This window comes from Acanthochromis polyacanthus, chromosome 9, assembly GCF_021347895.1.
Source record: "Acanthochromis polyacanthus isolate Apoly-LR-REF ecotype Palm Island chromosome 9, KAUST_Apoly_ChrSc, whole genome shotgun sequence".
Taxonomy (NCBI): Eukaryota; Metazoa; Chordata; class Actinopteri; family Pomacentridae; genus Acanthochromis; species Acanthochromis polyacanthus.
The window spans coordinates 8,538,248-8,562,580 of NC_067121.1; the positions used below are offsets into that span (position 1 = coordinate 8,538,248).

At 38.4% G+C, this 24,333-nt stretch overlaps 3 protein-coding genes across 4 annotated transcripts in view; all 3 read right to left on the reverse strand.

Annotated features, from left to right (window-relative positions):
- The window catches only part of LOC110968858 (zinc finger protein 664-like), a 55,861-nt gene that overhangs the window by 15,472 nt on the left and 16,056 nt on the right, over positions 1-24,333 (reverse strand). The gene's annotated exons all lie outside the window — the stretch shown is intronic.
- On the reverse strand, positions 1,227-13,851 carry LOC127535345 (zinc finger protein 239-like). Its single transcript, XM_051953175.1, has 3 exons — positions 13,562-13,851; positions 10,636-10,968; positions 1,227-3,872 (listed from the first exon to the last, which is right to left on the reverse strand). The coding sequence occupies exons 1-3, from the start codon at positions 13,731-13,733 to the stop codon at positions 2,947-2,949; spliced, it is 1,431 nt and encodes a 476-aa protein (XP_051809135.1). The 5' UTR covers positions 13,734-13,851; the 3' UTR covers positions 1,227-2,946.
- The window catches only part of LOC110972179 (zinc finger protein ZFP2-like), a 158,708-nt gene continuing 154,349 nt past the window's right edge, over positions 19,975-24,333 (reverse strand). Inside the window, exon 6 of the mRNA XM_051953057.1 lies at positions 19,975-22,638. Coding sequence (XP_051809017.1) covers positions 22,403-22,638 — 236 coding nt within the window. The 3' untranslated portion in view covers positions 19,975-22,402. The remainder of the gene's footprint in view (positions 22,639-24,333) is intronic.

Here is a 24,333-nt window from a genome sequence, read left to right on the forward strand (position 1 = left end):
CACAAGTGTTCACTGGCTGAAGAGGGGGTTTGGATCAGCGAAAATATAATTTCCTTTGGGTTCCCCCCCCCTTAGCTGAGAACCGGACCAAACCGTGATTTTTTTTGTGTACCATTACACTCCTGCTGTCAGGTCTCAGCTTTCCAAAGGGGGTAGTGCATGCTATAAACTCTGCAGGGTGCCCAAACTTCATGTTTTCTGTCATTTCGAAAGTGTAAATGATGGAAATAAAATCAAACTTTTTTGTGAAATTATAAGAATGTCTTATCAGTAATTTGATGCCTTTTGGAGATTTTTCCATCTTTCTTTTGCTTCTTTATGCACATTAATACAAATTTTTACATGGGGTACCAAAACTTTTGATCCCAACTGTGTTGGGAAGAAGCAAAACATGGCTTTCACATTTCATTAGGACAATTATTTATATTCAGCCACCAAAGTGAGTGAGTTGATGTTTGCCTCTTTTCTTTGTGATCATTATGGACCCTGAAATTTGAAGACCAGCGTGGAGTCGGTAGAGAAATGTGAAACTTATTCTGCTTTTCATCCACACAAACCACAGCTCCTCACTTTACTTCTGTTCTTTCAGACCATCACAGTTCCACAAATCTGTTGTCTGAACTTTATCTCTGTTTTCCAGATGTTATCCAGCAGTCTGCGCTGACGATTGATCTCCTCCTCGTACTGGACGATGGTTTTCTCAAACTCCGTGAATATTTCTGCAGCAGTTAGTCGCTCGTTGATCAACTCTTTCAGATTCTGGACTAAATTCATCGTTACTTTAGGCGATCAAATATTACTGTGAGATACCACAGAAGAACCGTCTTTTGAAACTTCCACTCATTGGTATATATGAGCAGCAGTTTGACGAAGCTGATGCTAACAACGGTTTGACTTCACTTCTGCTGGATGTTGTTTTGACTTCCTCCACCTTCAAATTAAAATATTCTCTTTTGATAGCAGCCGATTTAAGTAAAGTTCTTATTATTGTTATCAATACAACTACTACTAATAGTAAGAAGAAGAAATGATTCAAACTAATAAAAATTAAAGTAATAACTCATTGAAAATGTGAAAGTCACAAAAGGATTTCTGTAAAAAAAAAAGTATAAATTTTGTCCATCAGGGGACAATATACAGACTCCCAGTATACTCTCACATAAAATGGAAATATGCACATTTTTAACCAAAACAAGGAATTGTGTTGCAACAGTAACAAGATAATGCAGATTTTCAACATTATATTTGAAAAGTATAAAATAATTCAAATACTTAGACACTTGGAAAAAAGAGGACAGTGTATGATGCTGATTTTTCACACCAAGAAAAATTAAGAACTTAAAACAAGAACAACCAACAAAAATAAAAGAAAAATATCTTCTCCGTACATCATTCACAAAGCAACACTTCAACACATACATCAAAGTCATCTGATCTGAACAAACTGTCCTAAAGCAAACTGAAGTCTCAAGTTCAACGTTTTACTTCAACTTTCTTACAGAAAGCTGAAGCTTTACCAGATATGAAACCAGTCAGGTCTGTTAGTTCCACATTTAGCTGCATTGGAAACCACAGAAATGTAGACATAAGTTGAACTGGATTGCAACCAATTCACATACACACATGAACTTAACATGAGAATTAGGAAAATAATTAAATAAACTATGTTGATGTGTAAACTCATTTTCAGTACATTAATTGAGAGCAACATCATCTCTTTCCACTCAGCTCTATCAGAAACTGATAGCCAACATGTAATACTGTGTGTTCCACACATAGACTGTATATATAGTGGACGTTGCATCTGGCTCCAGAATTGAAGTCCACCCGGAAGTGTCAAAAACTTGCAATATCCCGCCGTCCGCTAGGGTTGGCTCCAAAAAGCTTTTGCTCCATAGACCCCAATTCATTTTTGGAAAAAATAAAATTTGATAGACTGATGTTCTACAGCTCAGGATTTTTTTCCCGTTAGTTTTCATGGTCAAAATGAGAGATCAGGTGGCCGATCTTAAAATAAATCAATACTGAGTTTTAAATAAATCGTTAAAGTTGGCGGAGCCAGGGGGCGTGGCTACACTTGATAGACAGCAACAGAAGCCTCTGCGGTAAAATGTGGGCGGGATAAGAGAGTCCTCAGCCAATCCTGCCCCAAGTTGCTCTCCGGTCCAGTCTGTTTGATGACGCTTTTTACGTCACTGGCTCCAAAAAATCCAAAACGGCGACCAGGAAGTAGCAAAATCCGGGCTTCATTTTCTCGGCGTTGAAACCAACGGGTGACGTCACGGTTAGTTTACGCCTGGTTCCACATAATTATGCAAATGTGATTTTTCATTATTGTGAAGAGGCTATTTGCTTAATTTTACTAAATCTGCTTTTTTACTATTGCAAAGGCCTATTGTGAGCATTAGAAAATTGGATTATTACACCTCTAAATAATAAAAATATTCCAAAACTACCAAATAATGCTCACAATAGGCCTTTGCAATAGTAAAAAAAAAAGCAGATTCAGTAAAATTAAGCAAAAAGTCTCTTCACAATAACGAAAAATCACATTTGCATAATTATCTGGAACACACAGTAAACTATTAGGCTGTTCCTCAGAAGTATGATGTCTCCAGTTGTCTTTCTTTTGTACTTAAATATAATGAGCTTCTGGAAAAGTTGCCATGCATCCAATGGACAGGTTGGCAGATTGTGATAGATCCATGTGTCACAGTCCGAAATGCAATAAACTCACAGAATCTACAAGACCTACTTTTACCCTGAACGTTGTGAATGAATGCGTGTTCTACGGAGATCTGGTCCCACCGTTGTTCCAGGACTACAGCGTTTCACCTGTGTGAGTTCTTGTGACTAATCAGATGACTGCGTTGACTGAAACATTTCCCACATCTTTCACAAGAATACCGTTTCTCAGCTCTGTGAGTTCTCATGTGGATAGTTAGCTTAGAATGTTGCGTTGTGAGTTCTCATATGGGCAGTCAGGCTACTATTTACACTGAAACTTTTCCCACACGTTTCACAAGAATATGGCCTCTCACCTGAGTGACTTCTCATATGGACAGTCAGATGACTACCACAACTGAAATTTTTCCCACATGTTTCACAAGAATATGGCCTCTCACCTGTGTGAGTTCTCATGTGGACAGTCAGACTACTATTTACACTGAAACTTTTCCCACACGTTTCACAAGAATATGGCCTCTCACCTGTGTGAGTTCTCATGTGGACAGTCAGATGATTATTTCGACTGAAATGTTTCCCACATATTTCACAAGAATGCTGTTTCTCACTGGTGTGCATTTTCATATGGACTTTCCGCTGAGACCATGAACTAAAACCTTTTCTGCATGTATTGCAAGCATTTGGTTTTACACCTTTGTGGATTTGGTGATGTTTCTTGATTTGGTACTTATTCGTAAACATGTTTTCAAAAACATCACATTGTATAGATTTCTCACTTGTACCAACATCACGGTGATGTTCTGACATTGAAGACGTGGCTACATTGCAACTGTTATGACTCTTTGGTTTTGGTGTTGTATTTCTAGTTGAACGTGTGTCTTCAAGCTTGCTTCCGTCCTGATGTGGGCTCTCAGCCACTGGTGAATTGTAAGAGAGGAGGTGGCCGCTGTTTGGTTTCAGTTCACTGAGGTCACTGTCCATATCAGTTGAAATCGACAGTAAAGTATCAGTCGCTTGATTTTGTACAATCTGCTTTTCCTGCTGACTGGTGCAGAGTTCCTCCTGTTCCTCCTTAATCTGTGGAGGTTCTGCCTCTTTCTGGTCCAGATGAAACTTGTTCTCCTGGTTACAGAGATGCTGATTTGGGAGACCATTCCCCTCTTTACAGACATCTTGATGTTGGTGATCTGAAGGGACAATAGGACACATGAAAAAAATTATTAACATGATAATAAGGAAACAAATATCGAACAGAAGAGCTTTAATCTCCTGACCACCAGAATAGTCAGATTGTTTTTAATATGTATTTTCTATATATGAAAATGTTTGTTTGAACAGTGTCCTTGAGTGAAGGACACTGTTCAACCACCTTTCTCACACTGTGAGACAGGTGCCTTCAAATAGAATTTATTACCAGGGTTCATACACATTTTAACCAACAAATTTCCATGATTTTTCAATGACTTTCCCATGACTTGGTAGTAAGTTTCCATGACAATATGTGACCTCTAAAACATCAATGTATGCATGAAACATAGGAATAAAACTATGTAAAAGTATTACTGCAGTGTAAATGCCAAAAAATAGATCTAATGACAATTATGGTTTTATACAAAATTAATATTTGTTTAAACTAACTCTGATTTACCAGTTTACACAAGGAAGGTATATGTTAATGTGTTCTGGAATAATTTCACAAGGCATACACGTTCTGGAGCTAACAGGGTCTGAAAAATAAATAAGCAAATAAAGGTATCTAATGAAACATTATCCAGTTAACATTAGGTAACAGACAACCTTTTATTGAGAAAAGGCATCATAAACATGTTAAATCACAAAAAATAACATTTAACGTGGAGAATCAATTTACACTTTGAACTGACATTGTAATTTAACAATAGAAAAGACAAAAGGGATGAATAGGACACCTGTGGGGGAAAAAAAAAGAAAAGAAAAAGAGATAAGGAAAGTCAACACAAGACTTAACATCTGCATTTTGCCACATCTGCGTAAAACTCATCATGGAGGCAAACAGCAAAACAACCTTTTACATAGTTTCCTGCTCTATATGATTAGTAATATGTCAGCTCTGTGATGGAATAAATACTTAGTACTCTGCTTAAGAAAAAAGGGAGTTCAGGGACATTCCTGCTGATTTCTGCTTCTTTCGATAAAGTGCAAAATCCCTAAAAGTGAACAAAGCTGCACAAAAGGCTCAGTCTGTTTACATGTTTGGACAGAAACAAACAAATCATTTCCTACGATACGGTTAAAGTCTATCTAAAAGGAGAATATTTCTGAGCTCTGGATTTCAATGCATGTTGCAAAGAGATCATGATATTATGGAAGAGTGTTAGGCCACTGTAAAAAAAATTGAGCTCTGACTTTTTGTTTTTTTTTAAACAAAGTTCACATTAAAGTAAAAGCTTCACATCAATGTGCAAGCTATGGCCTCCTTCCACAGAAACAGTCCATACATCATTCATTTTTTCATTTCTGCCAGCTTCTCATCAATTTGCTTTTCGATCGTCAGCTGATCATCAGCTTTCTTTTCTTTTACAGTACGCCAGAAACTGTTGGATTTGGCTACGTATGTCAGTTTGCTTGTGGTCTCTGCTTTCTCAGCAGATTCATCGGTTGACTTTTCTAGGGCACAAATATCAGCCTCAATTGTAGCCCTCTTCTTTTTCAAATCATAGAGTTCATCACTGAGGGCCTTCCGCTTCAGATTAACAGCTTGCTTTTCTGTGACTCTTTTCTGTTCATCCAAGTAGGCATGATACTTCTGTCGAGCACCTGCTGCTGACATGAGCAGCTCTTTTGTGATGTTTAAGTTTGTTACACCCCCAATAGATCGGACAAGGTCGACAATGAGTCTCTGCGCCACCAAAGACTGTTCTGATTCTCCACGATCAATTCTTTGTTAATTGAAAATCCTCTTTCCACACTCGCCTGTCCATGAGACAGGACCAGTACAAGCTTCATCAGATCCCACACTCTGCAAAAAGATGGGTTCGTCCCGACTGTCTCATAGAGAAGGCTATCAACTCTATCTGTGATGGGATCAAACTCCCTGAAAGCAGTGACATTGTGACAAACAATTTATGAGGCATCCTTATGTAGGCTGTTGGCCTGGAAAGGCACCTCCAGAAGTTTGAGTGTGGATGTTGCCTCTTGCAGGTGTTTGTCCACCACAAATCGGCCCATGAGCCCTGCAAATGATTCAAATAAACAGAATGCTTACTTTGAACGAATTATTAAAATATAGCTTTTGTTCATGTAAAATACAGTTAGTAAACAAATGAAGAAAACAACGTAAGCAAGTAGCTACACTTTGCAGACTTTTGTTCACATGTCTGAAAAGGACAGGGCTGAAGCTTTACTCATACAGTTCCACTCCTTCTCTGTAACTCTTGACTGTTTATAGACTTAAATCATAACACAGCAATACATGCATCACTTTCATTTGTGTTAAATGTATGACGTTTCTGCATGTAATTACCATTCATCTCATTCTAGCTTATCCAGTAGTAGTAGTTAGTTATCTTGTACAAAAACATAATTTAATAAAGTTATTTTTTCAAAATCAATTGAAATTGCTACAGACCGTTATTTCTATGCCGCATAACCACAGGACAGGACAGTGGCACAGGTGTGTAAACTCACTAACAGTTGTTAGTGTTTTCTTCGCAGTGAGCTCTGTGAGTTGCAGCAGAGCAGAGGAACATGTTCTGATTCACTTTAGAGAGAGCATGCTTGGTTGGGTATGAACGTATGCCAAAGACACATTATCAGACAAAACAAGTCCTACAACAAGGTCAAGCAGAGGTCACTCTGTCCACTTCAGAGTCACACACAGTCAATCACACACAGTCAACATGCAGAGACCTACAACAGGAAAACTAAACCTCAGTGCTGAGCTTTCATCACTTCTTCAAACTGTCTGTTCCTTCTATTTTCAGCTGGCTCTGAGTGATGATTGTAGTTATAAAATAGTTGAAATATAAAGGATAAATGTCCATAATGATAAATCCAATACTACTTTTAAAATTGTTAGAGAAAGTGGAAATTAGATATTTTCAGTTGTTTTTACCATTATGAAATGACCATTGTTTTATCCATCGACATACATTTGGAAATTTGTCCCATGTCATAGTTAACAATAAAAATAACATTTTTTCCACTTTTCTCCAAAATGTAACCCTGACATTAGAGAATGCATGATTATATTATGTAATTGCTGCGGGTGTTAAAAACTGGGTATAAAATGACCCAATGGGACATTTTTGTGCCGTTTTGCTAAAAGGGTAGTTACTGGTAGTTGGAATCTGACACTGTAAAAAAATAACAATGCCGAAAAATAAATTTTGTTACCCATCTTATATATATATTTAAGCCTGGTCTTTAAAAAATCCCCAGCCCTCTCACATTTATCGTATGCAAAATAGCTCATTTTATGTGTTTTCCCCATAGACTGTAGCTATATATAGTGGACGTAGCATCTAGCTCCAGAATTGAAGCCCACCCAGAAGTGTCAAAAACTTGCAATATCCCGCCGTCCGCTAGGGTTGGCTCCAAAAAGCTTTTGCTCCATAGACCCCAATTCATTTTTGGAAAAAATAAAATTTGATAGACTGGTTTTCTACAGCTCAGGATTTTTTTCCCGTTAGTTTTCATGGTCAAAATGAGAGATCAGGTGGCCGATCTTAAAATAAATCAATACTGAATTTTAAATAAATCGTTAAAGTTGGCGGAGCCAGGGGGCGTGGCTATACTTGATAGACAGCAACAGAAGCCTCTGCGGTAAAACGTGGGCGGGATAAGAGAGTCCTCAGCCAATCCTGCCCCTAGTTGCTCTCCGGTCCAGTCTGTTTGATGACGCTTTTTACGTCACTGGCTCCAAAAAATCCAAAATGGCGACCAGGAAGTAGCAAAATCCGGGCTTCATTTTCTCGGCGTTGAAACCAACGTTGAGGTCGTCGACGTTAGTTTACGCCTGGTTTTCCCTAAAGACAGTGACATCATGTAAACAAATTGGCATTTAAAGGGTTAAAACAAAAGAAATAGTTTAAAAAAATGAAATTTTTGATTGGGACTCAAGCTGATGGAATGATTTGAGCAAAAAGGAAGCAGAAATATTAATCTGTTAGATTTTTTTAGCAGTTTTTGCTGACCTCAAAGGTTTGCATGTTATGAATCTGACACTGCAAAAAAAAATAACAATGCATAAAAATCAGTTTTATCACCAATCTTGGGTATATTTAAGCCTGATTTTTAAAAATATTCCCAGCCGTCTAACATTCTTTATACTAAATATAACTGTTATTAGATACATTTATTCGAGATTTTTTCCATAAAAATAGTAACATGTAATTAAAATGGCATTCAAAGGTTTAAATAAAAAGAAATCATACATTATCTTGTATTTTTGATTAGAGCTGAGGTTGATTGAATGAGTTGTGTAAACACAAGAACAAAAAAAAAATGATACTGTTACATTTTATAGCATTTTTTGGTAACCCCAAAGGTGTTTAAATATAAGCAACCCAAGGGTTAAATTTGTTATGTTCGTGCACATAATTCTGCACTAGGCTACTACACATCGTTTAATTTTCAAAGGGTTGGGTGTTTTTAACCATAATAGACTGGATGTAACAAATTAAAAGCACAGTGAAAACATAAATATGCTTAATCTTACCTTTACTCCGTCTATTCATATCCTCGCAGAGGAAGGGCAGCATAGGTTTGTCCTTCTGATACAAGATGAGAAAGGGGTTGATTTCTTTTGCAAAGCTGTTAAACATCACCACCTTCACGGTGAAAAGAGGATCAGCACATCTGTTCTTCACCTCCTCGAATGACTTCACCTTTTGATTGGGAAGCTCACCTCTCTCCACTATCCCAATGTAGTTTTTGACGTGCGGCCAGAGCCACAATCCTCTCTCTGAAACGTTGACATTTTCCACCCACCGATGCTTGCAAAATTTAAGCATGGCTGTGTTGTATCCAGTTGCTTTCACAAAATATTCGTGTTGGGCTGGACTATCATGAAACAGCCAGTATAGACTAGAGAGTCCGTGCTCAACTTCCCATCCTGTGGATTTGCATCCATCTCTAAATGCGTTGTGCAGTATGTGCAAACCACACGAGCCGATGTTGATAAGCTTCCTTCCCGCATCAGTCTGCACTTGCTTCTGGAGTATTTCAAACACTTTCCAGTTTATGTTCGTTCCGTCCATAGAGATTTGGACCAGATTCCGAGTTCCGATCTCTGAAAGCAAGTTGTTCAGTGTCTCAACAATGTCTGCAGCTGTTGCATGGCCCAGAAACTCCGAGCTGATGTCAGCGCTCGATTTCAACGGTTGCCAGGTCGCCATTTGCGACGTTTTTAGTCGCAAATGGCAACCTGGCGACCGATGAAACCGAGCGCTCGATCGAGCTGAACCGCCTATCATGTTTTCTTCATGGAGGCAGCACTTTGTATGATGTCATCAACCTGCCATGATTCCCAGTGCTCGCGGCGACCTGGCAACCGTCTAAATCGAGCGCTGCGATGTACGTCGTTTTCACCTCGGACCCGTCCCACACTCTGACATGCATGTCCACTTGTTTAGACTGCAGGTAGTGATTCAGGCTTTCGTCAAATAATATGACATATCTTTGTTTTGACACTCGACATAAAATGAGTCCTTTAAAGTAGGGTGCCAGTCCAAATGTACACAGATACGCACATTTGCATTCACCACACGCAAATTTCGTTGCTATTTGGCTATCCGGAAGCATAGCCTGGAAAAGCTGGCTTATGTCCTCACATGACTTGTATGAAAAGTGGGCATTCACTACCTTAAGCGCCCACAAAACTTCGAAAGTTAGCACTTCATTTCTTGTGACAACATTTAAGAGAGTCCCTTGTTTCAACGAGGAGGTGGCAGTACTGCTGCTGCTAACAGTCGGGGTCACCGTGGCTGTCTGTGGTCGGAAAAAGCTTGTGATGGCGCTGTCTTCACGTGTAGTCACAGCGGTGCTGTGCTTTGTTCCTTGAGCATGGCTAGTCAATGCTGCCTCCCCCATATTAGAGACATCAAATGTCTTACTGCATAAGACACATTTAGCCTTGCCTTTGTCCTCCGTCTTCTCCAGCCATGATTGATACTTCTCCAAGTGTAGCCAAACGTTGTTAAATGAGCACTTTCCTGGCATCTTTGTGAGCTTAACTGAAGCATGTTACGCTTGATCCAATCTGCACCTTGCTAAGTTACACTGCGCATGTCAGCATGACCTGACGAGGTCAGAGGCTTATCAGATCAACTTCCGATATGAAATATTTATAGATCAATTTTAAAAATCAACCTTACAGACTGTTATTACCAAATGTTATATTTAAGTGAGAAAAAAATCCATGACTTCCCAAAACTTTTGGGGTGAAATTATGATTCCAAAATGTTTCCAGGCCTGGAAAATGACATTTTCAAATTCCATAACTTTTCCAGGTTTTTTCAAAACGTATGAACCCTGTATTACTATTCTTATTATTAATATGAGGAAACAAACATCAGTGAGAAGACATTTAATCCTTTGACCCTCAAGCCCTGTCTGGGCAGTCACACTGTTCCTCACAGTGGGCTCATCCTTAACAGCAATACAAAGTCTTGTATCTCTGTGGAAACAGCACCACCAGGACTAGAAGTAGAGAAAGTTCTGAAATTACACCTGTGTAGAAGAGCACAGTGCTGGCATAAATAAACGAACAAAAATGAAACGATGACAGACGCGTTGATGTATCCAGGCAACGGCGAGGGCGCAAATAGACAGTTCAAGTAAATGTCAATGAGTTAAGATGCAACAGCAGAATTCCTGTCTCAAAATAAATGAAACTCAGAGCTCTAATTAGGATCTTACATTCATCATATTCCTCTGTTAGTTCATTAAGACAATCATAGTTTTACATACCAATTTTGTGTAACATTATTCGTGGTTTCCAGATCATATCCTTCAGTCTGCGCTGATCATCGATGTCTTCATCCAACTGGCCGAGTCGTTTATCAGAAACTCCAAATATTTCTCTGGATATTTCTTCACAGTTGGAGTTGCACTGAACCAGTGTATCAGCCTCTTCCATCAGTACAAGGTGCTCTCCCTCCTGACTGGTGCACAGTTCCTCCTGCTCCTCTTTCATCTCTGGAGGCTCTGGGTCCTCCTGGTCCACACTGGAGTTCTTCTCCTGATTGCAGAGATTCTGCTCAGCAACAACATTCTCCTCCTGGACATTTTGTTGTAGAAGATCTGGAAGGGAAATGTAGAAAAAGGTTGCTAAAGGTGACGATATGTGACACACATCAGAACAAATACCATTAACCCTCTGAAGCCCAAGCACTGTCTCTGTAGTTTTTGCTCCTGTCATATTTTTCCTCATTGTGGGATTATTTTTCAGTGCAACATAAAATCCTGCATCTCCGTGGAAACAGCACAACCATGATTAGAACTAAAGAGAACTCACAAATGTCTTCTGTGCAGCATGGCACAGTGTTGACAGAAATTACAATTAAAATTCTTCTGCTTCCAACTGTTTGTGAGCCATTCTGTATTGATGTTTTTGACCTGATGTGTTGTTTTGAAACTGTTTTAATACTACTACAGTTCATCTTACACTGTACCACACTTATATTCCATCCTATTAATACTGTACAAAATTCTCAATATATCATGTAAACATGTTACACTGCTGTAATACCTGGAATCAATGAATGGAATCGTGTTATTTGTATTTCCTTCTGTTTCACTCAGAAATGGTCACTTATGCATAATAGTAGTAATTGGAATAATGTGACCTCTAATATTTGGTGGCTGAACAGAAGTTATTATCATCACAAGGAACTGTTCAAGGCTGCACAGCAGCGTAGTGGTTAGCACTTTCGCCTTGCATGGAGTTTGCATGTTCTCCCATGCGTGCGTGGGTTTTCTCCGGGCACTCCGGCTTCCTCCCACAGTCCAAAAACATGCCGAGGTTAATTGAATACTCTCATTTGCCCGTAGGTGTGAATGTGAGTGTGATTGTTTGTCTGTATATGGAGACTGGTGACCTGTCCAGGGTGTCCCCTGCCTTCGCCCGAGTCAGCTGGGATTGGCTTCAGCACCCCCCCGACCCTAGTGAGGATAAAGCGGTGTATAGAGAATGGATGGATGGAACTGTTCAAGTCACATTTTCCTACCACTGATTTGGTCTGTTTTCCTTTGGTAATATTTTTTCTCTCATCCACATATAACATGTTTTACTTAAATGTACATGAAATAGACAGAAGGACATTTACATTGTGGAAATGTACTGATATTTACAACACACCTACTGGTCAAAAACTAAGAATAATTGAACAGTGACGGCAAATAATTGATCAATTACTACACATAATTGATTACTTAGTACGTCCTCATTAAGTATGTAGTAATATATTTGTCAGTGTGTCAGAGGGAATGAGTTGGGTTTGACATGGAGGAAAAGCTTTAATGATGGGAGACAAAAATAGAAAAGGCAACATTCACAAAGAAAAATATTTTCTGTACATTTTCTGTGCATTAAACCACCACATCCTCCTGAGATCCAGGGGGAAAAAAAGGTTTGTCTTTGTTTTTTTTTTACTTAAATGAAGTGTTGGGGTGGTAAAGAACATATTGCAAAGATTTTTTTTAAAAACTTAATTTTATCAACATTTTATAACGTGCACTGTAGTGGACGATACGACATCATTGATGTTGAATGTGAAACATTCACAAAGTAAATAAGCTGATTATGAAAATAGCTCATCTGGAATCTTCTTAAATAAAACATGTATGAACATATTCTTTAAACATACATTAAAACTTCACAGAAACTTCAAAATAACAATTCACACTGACTTTGCACTAGCCAAAAGGGTGTGTGGCAATGGTTGTGGTCAATCACAAAAAGACGTGTAACTCCCTAATGGCTTCATAAGATATGTACCACAATAATTTGGGGCAATATTGGTCATAGGCTAATGAAGAACTGATTAAATGTCGACACCCACTCCAATGAGGTGTCTTCACTGACGGCATCTGATGAGGCAATTTGATTTTTTTCCTCTCTCAGCCACTGGGCTGTCATCTTCTGAAAGATTTAGCTCTGAATGTCCCTTCATGATTCTCTGAAGAATTCTCTCTGTCTCTCTCAAACACCTGTTTACTAAAAATTAAAGTGAAGTAAACATAAGTCCAAAGTCCTGACGTGCACTACAGTGTACGTTCATAAATCAATTGTTTTTCCTATGAAAATAACTTATCAAAGCTCTGAAAACACACTCAAATTACTCTTTAAAATTTTATTTATTATCAGCAGTCAAAATATAGTATCAAAAAAACAACTGAAATATCAATATCTTCCTTACTTTTCTTCCTCTCGTAAAATGTGCTCAATGGGCTGACTGCCATTTTGAAAAGACCCGCAAATGGAGTTGGCAAGACACACGTCCACACGTGACGTCATTTTAAAGCTAAGGTTGTCCCCTTTGAGGAACATCAGGACTTAAAGTGTGGCATATACAGCATTGGAGAAATGAATAGGAAATTAATGTGCACTACAGTGCACAAAAATGAATTGCCGGGTCTAAGGAGGAGACATTATACAGTGATGAAGCAAAACATGGCTTTCACATTTCATTAGGACAATTATTTATATTCAGCCACCAAAGTACGTGAGTTGATGTTTGCCTCTTTTCTTTGGGATTATTATAAACCCTGAAATTTAAACACCACCGTGGAGTCGGTAGAGAAATGTGAAACTTATCCTGCTTTTCATCAACACAAACCGCAGCTCCTCATTTTACTTCTATCAGCTCATTCACACCATCACAGTTCCACAAACCTGTTGTATGGAACTTTATCTCTGGTTTCCAGATGTTATCCAGCAGTCTGCGCTGACGATCGATCTCCTCCTCGTACTGGACGATGGTTTTCTCAAACTCCGTGAATATTTCTTCAGCAGCAGCAGTTAGTCGCTCGTTGATCAGCTCTCTCAGATTCTGGACTGAATTCATCTTTACTTCAAGTGATCAAATATTGATGAGATACCACAAAAGAACCGTCTTTTGAAACTTCCACTCATCAGTATATACGAGTAGCGGTTTGACCAAGCTAAGGCTAACAACGGTTTGACTTCACTTCCGCTGGATGTTGTTTTGACTTCCTTCACCTTCAAAGTAAAATATTCTCTTTTGATTATTATTATTATCTTAAGAAGAAGAAGAAGAAAAAGAAGAAATAATTAAAAGTGAAAAATTTATAGTAATAAATTGTTCAAAATACAGAAGTCACAAAAGGGATTTTTGAAAAAATAATGAGTATAAATTTTGTCCATCAGGGGACAGTATAAAGACTCAAAGTACAATTTGATCTAGGATTTGGACTGGATTACTCTTGTGATTTTGGACTTGGACGATTTAAGGAGTCGAGTTTAAGGATGATTGATCTGCTGACCATGTGGTAAGAAAGTGAAATAAATTATCTGTCATTTTGTTGGTTACCCAGATTATGATTGCAAGCCTCATATCTTGACGAGGACACTGGGATCATTTCAGTAAATCCAAGTTATCGGCATAATTTAAGGAGACAGAAATGTAGGTTATGCAAGGAATATGAGTCCATGCAATTGTTTGGTCCAATGCTTCATTAAGTAGTATCAGAAAACTGCAACTGGTGCAAAATAAAGCAGCACGTGTTGCTCTTTCGTGTGGAATTAAGGCGAATGTTGCTAAAATGCACGATAGTCTCCACTGGTTAGATGTGAGAAATAGATTGTTGTACTTGCTGATGGTGTTCATTAGAAATATAATCATAACAAAAAAGCCAAATGTTTTGTATAATAAATTGTCTTTTAGTAAAGAAACACATAATTACTCAACAAGACATGCTGTTGAAAATTGTTTCACCTTATCTAAATCTAAGTCATTTTCTCAATGTACAGTAATATACAGAGCAATGATAGAATGGAATTCGCTCCCAAGTTATGTAACTCAATAGAGGAACATTGAAAATTTTAAAGTAAAACTAAAAGAGCATTACGTAGCACAAAATTTTAGTTATTAGTTCAGTGGGTTGCTTGGAGGAATAGAAATTGGTAAAATACAATAAATTAAATCTTAAACTTAAATGTAGTGACTGTAATGTCACTACAGCAAGATGGATTTTAATTATACCATATATATTGTGAATATTACCAATAGCAAGGATGTAAGGTTCGGTGTTTCATTGTTTATGTGATTTATGTCATGGTTAGTTTCTGAGGTAGATTATTCTTTAATTATTATTACTGTTAGGTCATGGTATCTTTGAAGAAGAAAAATGTATTTTTATGATCATTCAAGGTGGGAGTATTATGTGTTGTATGCTTTTTGGCTTGTATAAGTTGTTTATATGTATTTTATTTGTATTGTATACGTGTATTTTTGTATGTATTGTTCATGTATTTTGTAATTTGATTTATATGCTTTTTCTGTACATGTTGCTTTTTGGTGTTATCACAAATGAAATTATGAAGACCCCAGGAAGAATAGCTGCTGCTTTGCAAAAGCTAATAGGGGATCTTAATAAAACAAACAAACAAAAACACTCTCACATAAAATGGAAAAATGCACAACATTGTGAACCAAAACAAGTAATCGTGTTGCAACAGTAACAAACTGATGGGGATTTTCATCACTTCATTTGAACAGTACAAAATAACTGAAATACTTACAAGACACTTGAAATAAGACAACCGTATATGAACATACCCCATTAACAAGAACATTCTGAACCAAAACCTAACTTCAGAAGCCTTAACCATTTTGAGCAACATGCATATCAAATATCAAAAATCATATTATTCTACAATTCTACAATTTCATGTAGCAGACCCTTTGTCCAAAGCAACGTACAACACAAGCAAGAATTCAGACATAAGGAAAAACCTGTAGTAAGTCCAAAAAGTGCTTCAAGTGCGAGAAAGTGGAGTCAGTCAGTGTCAGTGTTTTATGAATAATAATTGGACTGGAAGCACGTTTTAAATGGTCGGTATTTATGGTAAATGGTCTGTATTTATATTGCGCTTTTTCTATACCTGAAAGGTACCCAAAGCGCTTTGCATGATACATCACATTCACACACTGATGGTGGAAGCTGCCATGCAAGGCGCTAACCACGACCCATCAGGGCCAATTGGGGTTTTGATGTCTTGCTCAGGGACACCTCATGTGTGCGACGGGTTGAGGATCGAACCGTTGACCCTCCGGTTGCAAGACAGCCAGTCCAACCAGTGACCATGCCGCCCCTGCTTTATACTTGTAAAACCTGTATAACTGCTTTGTACTTGCTTTATATCTGCTTTTAACTGTCAAGTTAATCAACACTCCATCCTCCTCTCTAAGGTCATCATACATTTATAGAAGTTGCGTCCTGAACAATTCTGAAGATCATTAGAAAAAACATTCTAGTTCATTTAATTTAAAGCCCTACTGGACAGGGATGGGATGAAAATGTTTTTTTTCCCTCTGAAATAATTTGTTGTAGAAATGGATCCACTCCAGTCAAATTTTCATTTAATTACATTATTTGGGTGAATGCCCTGAATTACCCATCACCACAGCTCATTAAGTAGGAAGGAAATATGTCAAGTGAACATAAAGTATTAAACAATGAAAGATTTTAATCAACAATTAGACAGAGTCCCATTCTCCTCCAGGAACCACTGAAAACAGCAAAACAACACACAAACTGCAATCGCTGGTGGTGTAAAGTTATGAAGTACATTTACTCGCGTGTACGTACAAATAAGTTTATTTTTAAAGTGCTTTTGTACTTAACATGAGAAATACTCAAAAAATAATAATTCACGTGAAAACTCATGTTCACTACATTAAATGAAACCCACATCATCCCCTTTCACTCAGTTAGAAGTATGACATCTCCAGTTGTCTTTATTTTGTAAATGCAATGGGCTTTTGGAAAAGTTGCCACGCATCCATTGGACAGTTCGACAGATTTCAAAAGATCCATGTGTCACAGTCTGATATGCAATAAATTAACTGTATTATTGCTGAAGTGGTCAAAAGGAGCTTTAAATCTGCAAGACCTACTTTGACCCTGAACAATGTGAATGGATGTGTGTTCAACCAAGCTTCAATCCACAGATGTTCCAGGACTACAGCTTCTCACCTGTGTGAGTTCTCATGTGGGCAGTCAGCTCACCATGTTCACTGAAACTTTTCCCACATCTTGCACAAGAATACGGCCTCTCACCCATGTGCGTTCTCATGTGAACATATTGTCAGGGCTCCTCCCTCTCCTGCTTGGCTCTCAGCCTAATTAGTGACAGCTGCGAAGGAGCGCAGATGGCCCTGATCAACAATCAGCACTGCATAAAAGCCTGGCTCTTTCCACAGAGCAACGCTGGGCCATTGACTGAGATTCCTCACATGGATTACACTGCTGTTTGGACTATCAAACCTTGGATATCCTTCGCCTGCTCTGTCTCCCTCCTCACCCCGAATCCCTCGTCTGTTCATCTGCCTCAACTCTGTTCCACCTTGTTTCCTGGACTATCTGTAAGCCACCTCTCCCTGTTTAGTTTCATCGCGGTACTAGGCCATCATCTTTTGTTAATTTTGCTTACCGTTTATTAGTTATCGTTCTGTTTATTTCCCGTGTTCTCCTGTTGGATATTCCCTGTTCATTTCTTATTAAAACCATTAATCATCCACCTGTCTGACTGCTGCTTGGGTTTGAATCGCCCATTTTTTAACACATATAGAATACTACTTAGACTGAAACTTTTGCCACATGTCTCACAAGTATAAGTCTTCTCACCTGTATGTGTTCTCATGTGAATTAACAAACCACGACGTCGAGTGAAACTTTTTCCGCAGGTTTTACAAGAAAATGGCTTCTCACCTGTGTGAATTCTCATGTGGACAGTCACACTACCACTTCCACTGAAACATTTTCCATAAGTTTTACAAGAATAAGGCCTCTCACCTGTATGAGTTCTCATGTGGGCCAACAAAATACGACAATGAGTGAAGTGTTTTTCGCAGGTTGTACAAGAAAATGGCCGTTCACCTTTGTGTGTTCTCATGTGGACAGTCAGATGGCTAGCATAACTGAAACTTTTCCCACATCTTTCACAAGAATGCAGCATGTACTGGTGTGAAATATCATATGAACTTTCAGGTCAGAGTGTAAATTAAAACTTTTTCCGCATGTATTACAAGCATATCGTTTTACACCGTCATGGATTTTGTGATGTTTCCCGAAATTTATTACGATGACCAACGTCATTTTGCCCATGTCGGTAAATTCGGTGTTTTAAAAAATAAAATTATTTTTGGTCTGTTTTGACTGTGCGCCGGTATGCTATGTTCATTCCCCTTTAAGAGAGGGGACAGCGTGTGGAGTCACGTGACTCCACCCATTCTCTCTGAGCAAGAAGGTAAACAGACGACAAGGAAATGGCTGATGGTTTAAATGTAGAAGCGGCTGACGCATCCGTAGATGAAGCAGTATTGGTCGAAGTTGAGCCTGTTGTGCTCGTTCCAAAAAGAAATTCCACATCTGTCGTTTGGAAATATGTTGGGTTCCACAAAGACGATGGTGAGCAAAAGAACGCGAAGTGCAAAGTGTGTCTGAAAACCGTCATGACTTCCCAAAGCAACACGTCTAACCTTTTCCACCACCTACAGTACAACCATGCTGTTGAGTTTGAAGATGTGCGAAAAGCTCAAAGCCAGAAACAAGGTTCGAGAAGTGTCACGGTCACCCCTAGACAGCAGCCCATAACGGAGACATTTGCGGGAGCTACACCATACGAGAGAACTTCTAAAAGGTGGATAGAAATAACCAATGCGATAGCCTACCACATAGCAAAGGATTTGGCTCCCATAGCTACAGTGGAGCGCACGGGGTTTAAACGCCTCATGCACGTAGCTGAGAAGAGGTACACCATACCATCGCGAACCCCTTTGCACATGGCATTATTTATATTATTTGTTTACAAGGGACACTACCTCCACAAAGACGTTACCATCTTTACATAAATTTTGGCCTTTGTACGGCATTACCTATGCACAAGCTATTTGATCAAAAAAACTTTATAAGAGGTAGCCTTTTTCTCCTGTTCTATGTGACTTTGTTCAAGTCATGCAATCTATTTTGAATGTTTATACTTGAATGGTTACAAGTAATTTTTACACATTTATATTTCATTGAAAGTAATGTAGGCCAGTTGTTAAATAAATGAACGAAAAGTAGCTCATTTGCATCATTTTCTGTGATTATTTTCAGATGGCAAAAATATAGTGGTTTGTTGGGGGTGGGATTTATCGTGCATTTATCGTTATCGAGGTTAAATTGACCAATTTATCGTGATATTGATTTAAGGTCATATCGCCTAGCCCTAACTACTACTACTACTACTGATAATAATAAGAAGACGAAGAAATTATTCAAAGTAATAAAAAGTAAAGTAATAACTCATTGAAAATGTGAAAGTCACAAAAGGGATTTCTGAAAAAATGTGAGTGTAAATTTTGTCCATCAGGGGACAGTATACAGACTCCCAGTATACTCTCACATAAAATGGAAATATGTACATTTTTAAACAAAACAAGGAATTGCGTTCCAACAGTAACAAGATAATGCAGATTTTCATCATTTTATTTGAAAAGTATACAATAATTCAAATACTTACAAGACACTTGAAAAAAGAGGACAGTGTATGATGCTGATTTTTCACACCAAGAAAAGTGAAGAACTTAAAACAAACCAGAGAACAACCAACAAAAATTAAAATTGAAAAAAGGAAAAAGGTGATTTCAAATTCATTCTGAAATGATTGGAAAATAAAATCAAGACATTTAAAATTGAAAGTAAAAATTTCTACCTGGTTTTAAACCATGTCACAGATCTGAAACAGCTCTTTCAACACTTTTTAATGAGTCACTCTGCTGTTCTGGTGATTCTCGTCCTGACTGCTGCCCTCGACACTGAATCAGAGAATCCTTATATCTTGAACAGTTCATGGCCATGGACTGAAGTCATTGTCCTCAAACTCATTTACTCACTTGTTGGGTCCCACGAGGTTCCATGTTGAACTCAATCTTGTTTTCTTGTACATGCTGCTCTCTGGATCCATTATTAACAAACCTAAGATTTCTTCTCATCTGTTTGGAGATAATATACAAATTTCTCAACACGCAAAAAGAAACAGTAAAGACTCAGTGCTGCCCTTTCTGGACAGATCAAAAGTTTTAGAAATCACACGCTATTTTATTTTATTTTTTAAAGAACATAGTGAAAAATGGAACCTGGACAAGGATGATCCCTGATTTGAATCCAATACAACAGCTTTTATGTACTTTAAAAAACACATGACAAACAAGCCCTCCAGTAAAGAACTTCTCTGAAGAATGGCACATCTCTGCAGACATTTGTGCAACACTGGTGTCCTCCATGCTGAGTATCGAGTCTGTCGGCTAATATAGAAGTGTACATAGGAATTTTAATTCATTTAATCTAAACTGTTGTTTTTTGTAATCACATAAAACTGTTGAATATTATCACACAGCCCAACAAAATTCAGAACACAAGCAAAGGAGATATTTTCATGTTGGGGTTAAAACTGGTCACACATAGTCATGTATTATCAACATTTTATCAACTAATTGGAAGCTATCAACAAAAATGAACCGAGTGACTTAAAAAATCTGTTTCTGTGGAGCAAGGGCGTAGGTTTGCATAGGGACGGTAGGGACATAACACGACCAACTTTTCAAGAGGGTCAAATTGTCCCCACCAACTTTTAAGCAACCTTATTTGCATTATATAATGAGTTCAGTTATATTGGTAATTTTGATTGTCTTCCCATATGTTGCAAGGATAGAATTGACCCTACCATTATTAAGTGAATTATTTTCATTATGTTCAGACCAGGTTCAGACTTACATTTACCCCTTTTCACTTGCTGAATGTGCCGGTCCAATCAAACGTGCGTTTGATTGGCTGATGACTTGCCCCCCCCCGCCACCCACACGCACACTCACACAGCCCCGACAGAAATACACAAGAAATAAACATGCCGCCTTCTCCGCCCCCTTCGAAGAGGAGGGATATTAGAAGTTTTTTTCGGCCAGCAGCAGCAGCAGCAGACGACACTGTAAGTAATGTAAAAAGACGTCAATGTTGTGGACGTGGGGAACACACCACTAATGTTGCTACTGAAAGTCCGACCTGCATCAGAGTTAGCATAACATTAAACTGTGTGAACTGGCTAACCTGCAAAACTCAAGTAGGAAGCTGCTTACAGAGAATTGTCCTCCTGTATGTGTTTTCTACTGTTAACGTTAATTAAACTGTGAGAAATGTAGTGAACTCTGCTGGAAAATATAGAACCAGAAAAAACTTGAGCAAGAAGCTGCTTAGAGAGAGAGAGGTCCCAGTCTGTGTTCCACAGGAAAGTGTTGACAGTCAAAAAAAACACACATGCTGCTGCTTTTCTTCTTGTAAACGGCCTGGTTTAGAAGGAAAGTAGGCTAGAGCATGTTGTGACTTTACACTTTTGAAACCAAATACCTATTAGTGCATTTATTTATTAATTAAAATTTATTTAATTACTGTCACCTGAACCAATACATATGAAAGTTAGTATAAGTCAATACAGATTTATTTTGCATTGATCATTTAGCTTATCAATTAATTAGGTTCATATTCATAAATGTAGCCCTGACCCCCGTTCATCCAATCTGTTTGGTCTTATTAATGTCCCGTCCCCAGCAAAAAGTGTACATGCAGGTTATGCTGTTATATCGTCCCTACCAATGTTGAGACCAAACTTACGCCCTTGCTGTGGAGGTCCTGAAGAAGTACAAAACATACAGTTTGACAGTTACACAAAAAAAACCTTGTCAGTACATCATTCACAAAGCAACACTTCAACACATACATCAAAGTCATCCAATCTGAACAAACTGTCCTAAAGCAAACTGAAGTCTCAAGTTCAACTTTTTACTTCAACTGTCTTAAAGAAAGCTGAAGCTTTATCTGATATGAAACCAGTCAGGTCTGTTATTTCCACATTTAGCTGCATTGGAAACTGGTTTCATTTAATTTCATTTAAAAAAACAACAAAAAAAAAACAAAGACCCATCACAGAAGTATAGACATAAGTTGAACTGGATTGCAACCAATTCACATACACACATGAACTGAACATAAGAATTACGAAAATAATTAAAAACTATGTTGTTGTGTAAACTCATTTTCACTACATTAAATCAGAGCAACGTCATCTCTTCCCACCCAGCTCTATCAGAAACTGATAGCCAACATGTAATAAACTATTAGGCTGTTCCTCAGAAGTATGACGTCTCCAGTTGTCTGTCTTTCGTAAATGTAATATGCTTCTGGAAAAGTTGCCATGCATCCAATGGACAGGTTGGCAGATTTTTAAACATCCATGTATCACAGTCTGAAATGCAATAAACTCACAGAATCTACAAGACCTACTTTTACCCTGAACGTTGTGAATGAATGCGTGTTCTACTGAGATCTGTTCCCACTGTTGTTCCAGGACTACAGCGTTTCACCTGTGTGAGCTCTTGTGTCTAATCAGATGACTGACTTGACAGAAACGTTTCCCACGTTTCACAAGAATATGGTTTCTCACCTGTGTGAACTCTCATATGCAGTCAGCCGCTAATGTTCTTTGAAATTTTTTCCACGTTTCACAAGAATACGGCCTCTTACCTGTGTGAGTTCTCATGTGGACAGTCAGCTTAGAACGTTCAATGAAACTTTTACCACATGTTTCACAAGAATATGGCCTCTCACCTGTGTGAACTCTCATGTGGGTAGTCAGCTTAGAACGTTCAATGAAACTTTTCCCACATCTTTCACAAGAATATGGCCTCTCACCTGTGTGAGTTCTCATGTGGACAGTCAGATGATTACTTCGACTGAAATGTTTCCCACATATTTCACAAGAATACCGTTTCTCATCGGTGTGAATTTTCATATGGACTTTCCGCTGAGACCATGAACTAAAACTTTTTCTGCATGTATTGCAAGCATTTGGTTTTACACCTTTGTGGATTTCTTGATGTTTCTTGATTTGGTACTTATTCTTAAAGGTGGTTCCAAAAACATCACATTTGATAGATTTTTCACTTGTATCAACATCACAGTGATGCTCTGACATTGAAGACTTGGCTACATTGCAACTGCTATGACTCTTTGGTTTTGGTGTTGTATTTCTAGTTGAACATGAGTCTACAAGCTTGCTTCCGTCCTGATGTGGGCTCTTGGACACTGGTGAATTGTAAGAGAGGAGGTGGTCGCTGTTTGGTTTCATTTCACTGAGGTCATTGTCCATATCAGTTGAAATCGATAGTAAAGTATCAGTCGCTTGATTCAGTACATTCTGCTTTCTCTGATGACTGGTGCAGAGTTCCTCCTGTTCCTCCTTAATCTGTGGAGGTTCTGCCTCCTTCTTGTCCAGATGTAACTTGTTCTCCTGGTTACAGAGATGCTGATTTGGGAGACCATTCCCCCCCTTACAGACATCTTGATGTTGGTGATCTGAAGGGACAGTAGGACACATGAAAAAATTTATTAACATGATGATCAGGAAACAAACATCTGAGAGAAGACCTTTAATCTCCTGACCACCAGAATGGTTAGACTGTTTTTAATACGTATTTTCTATATATGAAAATGTGTGTTTGAACAGTGTCCTTCAGTGAAGGACACTGTCCAAACACCTTTCTCACAATGTGAGACAGGTGCCTTCAAATAGAATTTATTACTATTATTATTGTTAATATGAGGAAACAAACCTCCGAGAGAAGACATTTAATTCTCTGACCCTGAAGCCCTGTCTGGCCAGGTGCACTGCTGTGGGCTCATTCTTAACAGCAATACAAAGTCTTGTATTGTTGAAAAAATGGTGAAAAATGGTGAAAAATGTTGGAATTGAAGCTAAAATTAAACTGCAACACAGCAGCAGATCACAATTAAAACTGCGTCACAGCAAGAAGAATTAAAACTGCGTCACAGCAAGCTCTAGACACAGTAGCACGATGTGAGAAAAATCTGCTTGATTGATGCAGAAGAGCTTAGTGTAACGGAGGAGACGTCTTACACGACCTACTGACAAAAACTGGTCAAAACTGGTTTTGGCTGGCTGTAACTGTGTGTCAGGCGAGGTCATGTAAGGACAGGAGGGGTGCCTTGGGTGTAAAAAACCAAAAATGTATCTGCTAGGATGTCCTGTGGTAAACAAAGGCTCTGATTGGTTGGGCAGTGAGACAGCAGGAGGGATTTGGCACATCTCTTGGTGGATCTGCTCACCTGTTGATTTTTTTAGGAAAGCACCAGGAGTTCAGACATTATTTAAAACAGAATAAATAATATAAGGGTGTCAGGAAAGTGATGTTCACAATCAGAAAAATGGGATGGACCTGGGGCATCAGACAGGGGGATCAGAGGGCACAGTCAGATATACCCCGGGGTATCTCTGAGTGTTTTGACCTGTGCTGCACGGAATAAACACTTTATTTTTGAATCTGAAGATTGCCTCAAGACTCTTCTCCGTTTGTCCTTGGTGAGACT

Excerpts from the sequence above, each read along its gene's own strand:
- LOC127535345 (XM_051953175.1), bottom strand. The coding sequence starts at position 13,733 with ATGAATTCAGTCCAGAATCTGAGAGAGCTGATCAACGAGCGACTAACT. Across the intron at positions 10,969-13,561 it reads GATAAAGTTCCATACAACAG|ATCTTCTACAACAAAATGTC; the intron begins GTTTGTGGAACT and ends TTTCCCTTCCAG. Across the intron at positions 3,873-10,635 it reads AATAATGTTACACAAAATTG|ATCACCAACATCAAGATGTC; the intron begins GTATGTAAAACT and ends TTGTCCCTTCAG.